At 40.4% G+C, this 12,007-nt stretch overlaps 1 protein-coding gene across 3 annotated transcripts in view; it reads right to left on the bottom strand.

The window, feature by feature from the left end:
• EFHC1 (EF-hand domain containing 1) overlaps positions 1 to 12,007 on the bottom strand; it is a 72,327-nt gene that overhangs the window by 16,188 nt on the left and 44,132 nt on the right. For 2 of the 3 annotated variants that reach the window (XM_045193264.2, XM_024557810.4), the window contains 3 exons: positions 9,121 to 9,261; positions 2,813 to 3,026; positions 2,283 to 2,430 (listed from right to left, as the gene is read on the bottom strand). In XM_045193264.2, the coding sequence (XP_045049199.2) occupies positions 2,283 to 2,430; positions 2,813 to 3,026; positions 9,121 to 9,261 (503 nt within the window). The remainder of the gene's footprint in view (positions 1 to 2,282; positions 2,431 to 2,812; positions 3,027 to 9,120; positions 9,262 to 12,007) is intronic. The other variant, XM_045193265.2, reaches the window with a different exon arrangement.

Raw genomic sequence — 12,007 nt, 5'->3', positions numbered from 1 at the left:
CTGGACGTAAAATCTGAATCCAACCTAACGGCGTTATAGAAGAGAGAGCTGACTGTGGGGATGCCAACGCCGCTGCCATTCCAGTGGCTCTCGGCCTCAGTAAGTGAGGCCGCTGGCGGGCGTGCAGTGAGGAGTGATCGTGGGGAAAGGGATGGCCATAACCCAGACGCCAGCAAAACACTGCACGGTAAAGACACTTTCCGAGACATTTCACTGTCGTTAAAGGAACTCTAGGAGATGTTCCACGACACTGAAAGCAAAAATAACATTTTGGAAGTTGATCCAAAATTAGCGAGGATATGACAATTTGCCAGGGCACAGAAAAGATGTTCGCTCTGTATAAGTTATACGGTGAGAAAAAGGCAGCAAGCACTGTTTAAACTACTACTCTTGATAAGTTTTTTACAAGGAAATAAAACACTTTAATTTTCCATGTTGCCCATGTTTTAAATTACAGCGTACTAAATAAAAATTAGTATGACTACTTTTCACTTCCCTACATATTTACAACCATCAGAGTTTTTCATGACTAAACAGTAATTCTTGCGGTGAATTTTCCCGCTGATTATTGGGACTGTGTTACACGGTCATTTCATGGCCCCGATCACTGTGCGCACAGAGACGGCACTCTCCTCGCTTGGTTTCCCAGGTACCACACGCACTTGGCTTCCTTCTGCCACACTGGTCGTCTTACTCAGTTTCCTCTTCTCAAGCTCTGAGTGTTGGAGGACCGCAGAGATCAGTCCTTGCAGCTCTCTTCTTTATCTGCACCCAGAAGACTTCACCCAGTCCCGTGGCTTAAAATATCACCTATATGCCAACAACTCCCGCATTTACATCTTCAGCCCAGGCCTCTTGCCTGAACTCCAGGTTTCTACACCAGCAGCCTGTTTGATATCTCTACGTGGGTATCTAATAGCTGTCTTACACCTTGTATAGCCAAAACTGAAATCCTCTCCTCCTAAAAAAGCTCCTTGACCCCAAAGGAACATCGTCCTCAATCTCAGACGATGGCAACTCCTTCCTTCCAGTTATTCAGGCCAAACACCCCGCAATTAGCCTTGACTACTCTCTCTCCTATGTCCCCTAAGTAATCTACCTTTAAGATATATCCAACACCAGACCGCTTCTCTCACCGTCTTTAATACTACCCTGGTCCATGCACCATCATCTCTTGCCTGGGCTAGGGCGGTATTCTCCTACTTTCTCTCCTAGTCTATTCATAACACAATGGCTCTTTAAAACATACATCAAATCTTGCCACTTCTACTCAGAACACCACAGCTGCTTTCCATTTCACTCAGAGGAAAGCCAACATCTTTCCGAAGACTCAATAGGTCCTACACAATCTGGCCCCTTGCTAATCTTCTAACTCCAGCTCCCACTCCTCTGCCTTTCACTCAGCCCATTCCTGCCACTCTCACTGGCCTACTTCTTGCCAGGGTAACTTCAGTAGCCTAGGCATGCTGCTACTTAGGGCCTTAGCACTCAGCATTCCCTCTCCCTGGAAAGCTCTTCCTCCAGATACCAGCGTGGCTAATTCCTTTACCTTCCAGTCACCTTTCCAAGGTGTCACCTCCCCTGATCAACCGCAATCCGCCACCACTCTCCAGAAACCCGTATCCGCCTTATCTTGCTCCATTTTTCCATAGCACTCATCAGCTAACATACTGCATCATTTACCTATGCTGGCTATTGGCTATCTCCCTCTGCTTAGAAGGTTAACTCCATGAGGGAAGCAACTTCTTTTCTCTGTATTTTGTTTATTGGAAAAGCCCAAGAGCCAGTGATTTTATCTGGCCCGTACTAGGCATTCAATAATTATTTGCTAAATTAAAAACACTGAAAATATTCTAAGTTGCTAATTGTTTTCCTGGACCCAGAAAACCTTTTGTGTATGGCCAATAACTCTACTTGGTGAGGAAAATCTGAAAATCTAAAATGTGATTACCCAACATTTTATCAAGAATTATTTCCTGAGCCCCGGCTGGTGTGGCTCAGTGGGTTGAGTGCCGGTCTGTGAACCAAACAGTCACTGGTTCGATTCCCAGTCAGGGCACATGCCTGGGTTGTGGGCCAGGTCCCCAGTGGGAGGTGCTTGAGAGGCAACCACACATTGACATTTCTTTCTCTCTCCCCCACTTCCCCCTCTCTAAAAATAAATAAATAAAATCTTAAAAAAAAAAAAGAAACTACAGGTTTCTGTTAAAAAAAAAAAGAATTATTTCCCAAATATGTCATATGTGCCAAAGTGAAAATGGGCTCTAGACAATCAAACATACTTTTCTAATTCTGATGCAGGAGCTTCTCGCTTTCGAACATGGTTCTGAATTGATGAGAGGGCTTCTGGTGAATACTGGGCAGCATTGCTCTCCATATATTTCAAAGCGTAGTCGTCTATATCAAGGATGATGAACCGGTGGCTAAACACTGGGGGGGAGGGTAGAAATACACTTAGCTTTGTTGTGTTTTTATCACACAGTCAGGGGTGAAATAATACTGATCCTGCAACGAGGAATTCACAGACAGGCATTTATTTGTGACCTAGAGTAATGAACTTTCAACAGCTCCCTAAACTTACATGCAGTCATTTGCTCAGTGTTAGGAAGTTCAGGGTCTGTATTTATAGCCAAACAATGCAATCAATTTACAGTTTAATTGAAAAGATAAGGAAGGACAGTAAAACACTGGGCCACATACGGAAGAATCTTAGCTTTACCTTGGCTGGAACGCAGCCTAAGTGCCTCTTACAAGAGTTAACTGAATCCACTCACATGGCTAGTTGGGAAGCCCAAACTGTGATTAGACCTACCCTCAATCACAGCGCCGATGAAGAAGTCACCAGGGCCATAGTAGATGGGGTTTTCCACCGAAGAGTGTGGCTTGACAACTTTTGTTCTGCCAAGGTACTTGCCGCCAATGATACCAGAATTGCGAACCGGAGGCTCAAAGATGCTGATCATGTCAGTGGCTAGAAAATAAGAGAAGACAAATCGGCGGCCTTTGTCTTCTGGGATAGGGGATTCCTAGAAAAGCGTAAAAAGAAAAAGGATACTCTGAATGTACAGGAACTGTCCAGATGCCCCCCACATTAAATAACTTGTCCTACTATTAATTAGGACAAGGTCTCTAATCTAAATCTATTGCATAAAGTATAATACAAATGAGCAGCATGCGGGGGAGGCTGGTGGCCTGGAAAGGACACGCCGCATCTAAAGGAGGCTGCCCAACTCAACTCCAGCTGATTGCTGCCTTGTGGGGAACTCAGGTCCAAGGTAGGTTGCTAGATCCTCTGATTTTCATGAGAAGACAGAAATCTAGATTGCCATATAAAGCCCTGATTTTCAAATGTTGACTTCAACTCTTTTAAAGCACTATGCAGGCCAAACGAAGCACCTCTGTCGGACACATTCTGCCCACAGGCAGCCACTTTGAAACGTCTTGGCTGACATTATATTCAACACAGTGGCCACCAAGATGATTACTCAAAGTTTAGTTCTTTAAACAAATTAATTTGCACATATAATTTTAAAAAGAAAATTTAAGAAGGGAGGAGTCAGAGTTGAAAGTGATTCTGAGAAACTATCTTGTAGACAAGACGTCTCCTAAATCAAATTGCTGAGAATGATAACATAACCCTTAAGCAACAAATTCCAGATTGAACAAGCTTACATACAGACATGCTTATTCTTGACTAAAATCTTCTCATATCGCAACTTCTGCACATATCTGCTCATTCAGGCCGTGGAATTATGCGTGTAATAAATTCTTGTTTATCGAAAAAAGACATTGGCTTTCCTTTTAATAAAATAATTTCCTCATGCCATTCCCTCATCTAATAGTCTCTAAACTTTTTTGATTGAACACCACTACAAAAAAAATTTTTTTTTTAAAACCACCACAAAACAATAAAATCAAATCACATCACTCCTTTGTTCTCAAGCCTCCTGAGAATTCCCATCACACTTAGAACAAAATACAAAGTTTTGAGCAGTGCCACAGGCAGGGGCCTACAAGGGGTGTGGGGGTTCCTTCTTCAGAGCTTTTGGGATGAACCGAATGAATATGCCCTCTATTTTACTGAGCAGGTCAGGGAGAAACCTTTGAAGATTACCATGACCAGAGTACCACTTCTTTTTTCTTGCTCATAGGAAGATGCATGCCCCTTCTTTACTAATAGTCGTGTTGGTGTTCTTTTAAATAATTTTTTACTGTGAATTCTAACACAGAGAAAATACAAAAAACCAAAACGTACAGTTCAAACATTTTCCATAAAGGGAACACCCCCGTAACCACCACCTGGTCGAGAAACATGGAATCTAGAAAGCGCCTGACAATCAGTATCTCCCCTCCCCCGCCAAGGAAGTCATTATCTTGAGTTTTACGGTTTTCATTAGCTTTACTACAAAGGAGGCATCCCTAAACAGTCTTGTTTCGCCTGAATTTTTAAATCTTCATATAAATGAAATTACATAATATGTACATATTCTTTTGTGTCTGAATTCTTACATTCAAAATTGTTTATGTGACTTATCCTTGTTATTTGTAGCCATAGTTCATTAATTTTTATTACTGAACAGAATTCAAGTCATTGTATAAATATGCCATAATTTATTTCTCCAGTCTCCTATAGATGGGCATCTAGGTTTATTTTTGGCTATTATGAATTATGCTTTTGTGAATATTCTTTATCTCTAGGGCACACATGTGTACTATTTTGGCACAACCTGGTATATTTGATTTTACCAAACTATTTTCCTAAGTGAGTATGTCACTAACACATGAGATTTTCCTATTGTTCCATATCCTCACCAACTCATTAATCATCCTGGTAGGTGAGAAGAGCCAATTCATTGTGGTTTTAATTTGTACTTCCCTGCTCACCAAAAGGCTGACCACCTTTTTGTCTTTATTGGCCCTCTGGATATCCTCTTCTGCGAAATGCCTGTTTCAAGTTTCTTGCTTATTTTTAAAAATGATTTTAGTGCTCTTTAGATATTCCGGATGTGAGTTCTTAGTTGATTTCTGTAGTAACATCTTCTCCCACTCTGTCCTCCCCTTTTCTTACTCTCTTATTGGTGTTATTGGAGAAACATGAACTCTCCATTTTAATGTAGTCAAATGCATGTTTTGCAATGGTTACTGCTTTTTGTGTACTGCTAAAGAATCTTTCCCTACTGTAGGGTTAAAATTATATTATTATTAAAAAATTTTATTGCTTTGCCTTTTACATTTAAATCTATTCACCCAGAAATGATTTCTGTATCTCCTTCTTGTTTCCCTCGTGGACGTCTGATTGTTCTGATACGATCTATGGAAAAGACCTTCCTTTCCCAGGCCCTCGGCAGTGCCGTATTTGTCACGTATGTTCAGTGTGCGCGGGTCTCTCTGGGTTGTCTAATCCATTCCACTGGCTTAATTATCTGTCTCTGCACAGTTACTCTCTTGTCTTAATTACTTCATATGACTTTAATAACATATTGTGATATGTTGTTAAACAAATCCATCAATCTTGTTCTCCAAGAAAGTCTTGGCTGTTCTTGGAAGTGCTTTACATCTGCACATAAATAAGAGAGTCAGTTGGTCGATCTGCAAAAATAAAAACCCTTTGGGATTTTGACTGTAATTGCTTTGAAACCATAAATGAATTTGGGGCCATTTTTTAATGATACTGAATTTTCTAACCAGTTAATGTGGTATGTCCACTTATTTAGGTCTTTAATTTTCTCTCAGTAATGCGTTAGGTACTATATATATTTTGTTTGATTTACTCCTAGAAATTTAATATTTTTTGATGCTATGGTAAATGGCATTTTTCTAACTTTATTTTTTGTTGGTTGGCATTTTTATATTGCCTCCACTAACATAAAACATAGCTTCTTTTTCATTTTTTACATGTCGATCACTCATTTAGGTAATGACAGTTTTACTTCTTCCTTTTCAATCCTATAGCCTTCATTTCCTTGTAGTTGTATTGCTAAGGCCTCCAGTTGAATAGACGGAGATAGCGTGGTCTTGCCTAGTTCCTAATCTCAGAGAGTTCAGTCTCAGCATTTCATTGCTAAATCTGCTGGGTGCAGTAGATTTTTTAAATCCTCACCCCGAGGACATTTTCATTTGCTTTTCTTTATTTTTATCTTTTTTTAAAGAGAGAAAGGAAGGGAGAGGGGAAGTGAGAGAGAGAAAAACATAGCCCTCACACTGAGTGGTCAGTTTCCTTCCTACGCACCAAGACCTGGGATCCACGCCAGGACCAGGACCGGTGTTCACACGCATCCAGACCAGGGTCAAAGGCAACTGCACCAGGACATGAACCCACAACCTACAAATAGGCCCTGATGGGGAACTGAACCCACAACCCTCTGGTTATGGAATGACGCTTCAACCACTGTGCCACTCTGGCCAGGCCTGTTTGCAGTAGATTTTTGATAGTTATCCTTTATTGGACTAAGAAAATTCCCTTTTATCCCCTATTACTAAGAGTTTTGTTTTAAACTGACAATAATTTTATCAAATAATTCTGTGCATCTAATTATTTCCTTTATTACTGTGATAATTTATCAAAACTGAAATACTTTTTTTGTTTCTAGTTTTCTCCTGAAATTCCTAATCTTATCCTTTATCTCCTTAAACAGTAAATATAGTTTTTTTTTAAGTTTGGTTACACCAGTATGCCCCTACAGGTACATTTCCATTGTCTGTTGTTTCTACTCATTTTCCTTCATATCATCTTACTTTTGTCTAGATATTTTATTATTAATATTGTTGTTTTGAATTAGCACTATACATTGTATTAAACTATATAAACTACAGATATAATTTGAAGCCTAGGATGATGCTATTTTTAGAGACTTGCATTTGCTTCTGCTAGGCTCCTGGGGACATTAGTAATTTAGGATCACCTTAATCTGATTTCTGGAATCGAGATAGTTCAAAGCCAGAAAATAGTCCCTGCAGGGATTAGCACATAGGTTTACCAAGTGCTTCCGTCTTTTCTAGGCCCTGGAGTCCGAAGTTTGCTCTGACAGGTGCTGCTTCTGCAATCAGCAAACTTTCTCACAGGAAATATGGCCCCATGTGCCGGGCTCACCTCACAGGTTTCAATAGTCTCCTGGTTCTTGCTCAGTGATTCTTCACATCTCGTTAGTTGTTCAGCACCCTCAAGCAGTAGAGAACGCACGCGCGCACACACACACACACACACGCACCAGTTTTTCTAGTTATCTGAGCAAGTGGGCTGATCCAAATTACTCTTCAACCTTTTACAATATATCAAATGTGTCTGGGCTATTTGTGAGTACACAAGACTGTAGTCAATATAAGTGCATTCTTTCTTCTCACTTAGCAATATCTAACATTATTCATCACAATTTTTATAATCAATTATGTATTGATAATACCTTCCCAGGATTTTCAGGTAGGAACGCAAGCCTACAACTATGTACTTGACACATTCATGTGAGTCCTTTTCCCTTTTCACAGCCTGAGCAGTATACTAGTTCTTGATCGACAGGATGCTGGGTTGAGGATTCTCACAGCTGCAGGAGTAAGACTTTTTTCCACGTTAACCTCCTTCTTGGTGGTGACTCCTCAAGTCACCTACTTGAGGGCTTTGGGAACTATTTCTCTGTAGTAAAAATACCTATGATTCCCTTTTCCCTATTGTCTCTCTCACAAATAAGATGGCAGTATTAGAATTGCTTATACTGAATGTACCATCATATTTCTGAATTTTTTACATTGTACAATAAAATGTACATTATATTGTACAATAAAGTGTACAATAAAATATATTCTTTATTCAAAGAATATGTTCTTTAAATAAAAAACGAATACTGGGTTGAAAGGTAAAAAGTTGAGTTCCAGTCCTGACTCTGCGTAAGCAGCACTGAGACCTCTTAGCCTCTCTAATCCCTGTTTTGAGCGCTAAATGGTTATAATACTATATTGCCTAACTCAAGGATAGTGTACGTGTAACTAACTTCATTTGCCCATTCAACCAACAGTTACTGAGAACCTACAAAGTGTAGGAAGACATGCTCCCTGCTGTCAAGGAATTTGTAGTTACTACACCAAATTTCCACAAGCCTGCTGAATTTCCATGGTAACTCAAAGAACTTAGTCTTAACGTAAAACCTTCATTAACCAGAATTCATATGGTATGGAGTGTTCCAGTTGGTATAGAACCCCCTTTTTATTTAGAGCTTTGTTCAACATTTTTCTAGAACACATCAGTCAGCTGTTTCCATTCCATTTTTATTTTTTCACACACACGCACCACACACAGGCACACCTCGTGCACTTCGCCTCATTGTGCTCTGCAGGTGCTGTGCTTTTTCACAGCTTGAAAGCAAGACTCTCCGCCAGCAAAATGATTACAACTCACTTTACTGCAACGCTTGCTTTATTGTGGGGGTCTGGAGCCGAACCCACACTTTCTCCAAAGTCTGCCTGTAGTTTGAAAAGTCATCTGACCCACCTCTCCCCACTCCCAATTCCTATTCCCACAAGTAACTTATTTCAGTTTCTGTTATTGATGTCCATAGTTCTAAATAAAATGCTTCTATTCCTTTTTCTACGCTTTAAAAAAATTTAAAGACATTATCCTTTGAATTTCTATCAGTAGTTTGCCTCAGGTAATTCAGACCATGAGTGAAATAATTCAAATTTGACTATGTGTCCAGATCTGTGCTCTCAACCACTAGCTGTATGCCTTCTCAAAGGCAACATCAGTTCAACTGGTGTCAGTAAATAATTCCATTTATTACATTTGATGAATATAAAATATATCAAGCTAGACATGACAGGTAATGCTAAAAATTAGTAAGACATAAATCCCTACCCTCAAGGAAATCACTACCCTGGAAAGGCACACAGACACATAAATAAATTAAATACAAGTCAGGCTTTCAAAACTACTTAATAAACAAGGCAAAAAAGGTCTATGAATGTTTCAGGAGTAGAGGCGAGGATTAAGGATCTAAGAAAGATTTTTGTGGGAGATTGGCCTTGAGCTAGATCGCGGTTCCAGGGCACTGTACTTAATTAATCCCATCCAACCTGCCTGAAGGCACAGCACTGAGACAGAACAGAATCTTAGTACGTAAAAATTACCCTCACCAGTGAAGCCAAATAACGAAGCACCTTGTTATCATTCAGCAGCATCTTCACAATATCTTTTTTGGGAGGTTTTGGAATGAGAGCAAAGCAATTCTGAGCGGAGTCTTCAACTAGTCCAAAACCGTTGTAGGGAGGTAATTCCTGAAGAAATACAGGAAACAAGAAGTAAAAAGATGCTATTTTTATTAAGAGTTACAAAAGTAACTAAGTTTCTTTGAAAAAAATCTAGAAAACATTTAAAAGAAATTACCATATTGAGAAGAAATGTAGTCATAAAAAAACACAGCGCACATTCCGTTCCTCTTTGTTTATAGGTTTTGTGCCGTGATCACCCTCATAGACGTGACTGACATGCTACAGAGTGAGGCTCAGGGCTACGGTGAAACTTGCTGAGGCCCACTGACCCTTTCCTGCCAAAGCAGGCCCTCCTCCCAGGCCCAATCCTGGTCCTCATGATCATCCTACCATGACTTGGTTCATTTTTCCTATTTACCTCCATATTTCTAGTATTTTTATTTCTTGAGTTTTGCCTCACAGAAGAGGAATGACAGCTATACTTACTGAGAATTCAAATTCCTTGTTCATACAGAATTCCTCTTTCCTAGTTAAGGAGCAAACTCGACAAATTGCAGATGCAAAGATTATTTGGTAAGTAGTGTAGAAGTATAGGATGAGTTTGTATTCTCATTTGGGTTCCATGAAGAGCTGAAAGCATCACTCTAGGGTGGTAGGATTTGTCTCAAGACTTAAGTAGTTTCGAGGCCAGTTTCCTCTCTCTCATCAGTGCTAGCTAGAATGCAGCAGAGTTCTTTCCTTCTCACTCTTTCTTGCTGTGCTTTCTTAGCAAACTCAGCTTGCACCTTGCTTTTCGCTTGTGGATACCTTCCTCGAATCTTTTTATACATTATATTCTGGCACTTTAACAAATTAGTCTATATGTTTCCTGGTCCATCTGAAAAGGGATGCTCCTTCAACCAGTGACTCTGCTATGTTCATTCGAGGTGCGGTGATTGGAAACTGACCCTGGACCCACTTTCCAGGGCTGTAGTAATGTGATCAGCATGGCTCGAACATAACTGGTGGGTCCAGTGGGTGGCCAATGACCTAATTTGCTACAAATGCAACACCACTGCTCAATGAATATACAAGTTGCCATGGCCAGAGGGACCTGGGATAAGACGCTGAATACTAATAAGCTTTGCATTACTCTGGAGGCTAGGCAGAAATGCATCCACATCATCACCCAAGGACAGCAGCCTGGCTGGGGGTTGGGGGTGGAAGTTAAGAGATTTCGAAACAGGGAGTTAGCTCAAGCTTGTGAGTGCCTTCCTCTCAAATTCCTTTTGTGTTTCAACAGGCTTCTACCTGCTTTTCCTGAGTTGCACCTCATTTGCCCTGCTTGGAATGAAGACCTTCCCTAAATTTCAGCCCGTTTGCCTGGAGTCCTGGTACCAGGCTTCTCATACCATACTCCATGCTACTGCCTGGGTCCTGTTTCAACCTAGATGAACCAATCCTTTGACCTTGAACATTATCACTCCTAGAAACTCCTGCTCATATGACCCACACACCAGAGTTTCTGCCCAGGCTTTTTTTTTTTCTTTTTAATATATTTGTTGATTATACTATTACAGTTGTCCCATTTCCCCCCCTTCACTCCACTCCATCCTGCACACCCCCTCCCTCCCACATTCCCCCCCTACAGTTCATGTCCATGGGTCATACTTATAAGTTCTTTGGCTTCTACATTTCCTACACTATTCTTACCCTCCCCCTGTCTATTTTCTACCTACCATTTATGCTACTTATTCTCTGTAACTTTACCCCCTCTCTCCCTCTCCCACTCCCCTGTTGATAACCCTCCATGTGATCTCCATTTCTGTGGTTCTGTTCCTGTTCTAGTTGTTTGCTTAGTTTGCTTTTGCTTTTGTTTTAGGTGTGGTTGTTAATAACTGTGAGTTGGCTGTCATTTTGACTGTTCATATTTTTTATCTTCTTTTTCTTAGATAAATCCCTTTAACATTTCCTATAATAAGGGCTTGGTGATGATGAACTCCTTGAACTTGACCTTATCTGAGAAGCACTTTATCTGCCCTTCCATTCTAAATGATAGCTTTGCTGGATACAGTAATCTTGGATGTAGGTCCTTGCCTTTCATGACTTGGAATACTTCTTTCCAGCCCCTTCTTGCCTGTAAGGTCTCTTTGGAGAAATCAGCTGACAGTCTTATGGGAACCCCTTTGTAGGTAACTGTGTCCTTTTCTCTTGCTGCTTCTAAGATTCTCTCCTTCTGTGTAATCTTGGCTAATGTAATTATGATGTGCCTTGGTGTGTGCTTCCTTGGGTCCAGCTTCTTTGGGATTCTCTAAGCTTCCTGGACTTCCTGGAAGTCTATTTCCTTTGCCAGATTAGGGAAGTTCTCCTTCATTATTTGTTCAAATAAGTTTTCAAGTTTTTGTTCTTCCTCTTCTCCTTCTGGCACCCCTAGGATTCAGATGCTGGCATGTTTCAAGATGTCCTGGAGGTTCCTAAGGCTCTCCTCATTTTTCTGAATTCTTGTTTCTTCATTCTTTTCTGGTTGGATGTTTCTTTCTTCCTTCTGGTCCACACCATTGATTTGAGTCCCAGTTTCCTTCCCATCACTACTGGTTCCCTATACATTTTCCTTTGTTTCTCTTAGCATAGCTTTCATTTTCTCATCTAATTTGCGAACAAATTCAACCAATTCTGTGAGCTTTCTGATTACCAGTGTTTTGAACTGTGCATCTGATAGGTTGGCTCTCTCTTCATTGCTTAGTTGTATTGTTTCTGGACCTTTGATCTGTTCTTTCATTTGGGCCTTTTTTTTTTTTTTTTTTTTTGTCTTGGCATGCCTGTTATGTAAAGG

This window comes from Desmodus rotundus, chromosome 11 (genome assembly GCF_022682495.2).
Source record: "Desmodus rotundus isolate HL8 chromosome 11, HLdesRot8A.1, whole genome shotgun sequence".
Classification (NCBI taxonomy): Eukaryota; Metazoa; Chordata; class Mammalia; order Chiroptera; family Phyllostomidae; genus Desmodus; species Desmodus rotundus.
Note: the sequence above shows the minus strand (reverse complement) of the source record. Positions and strands in the feature narration are given on the sequence as shown.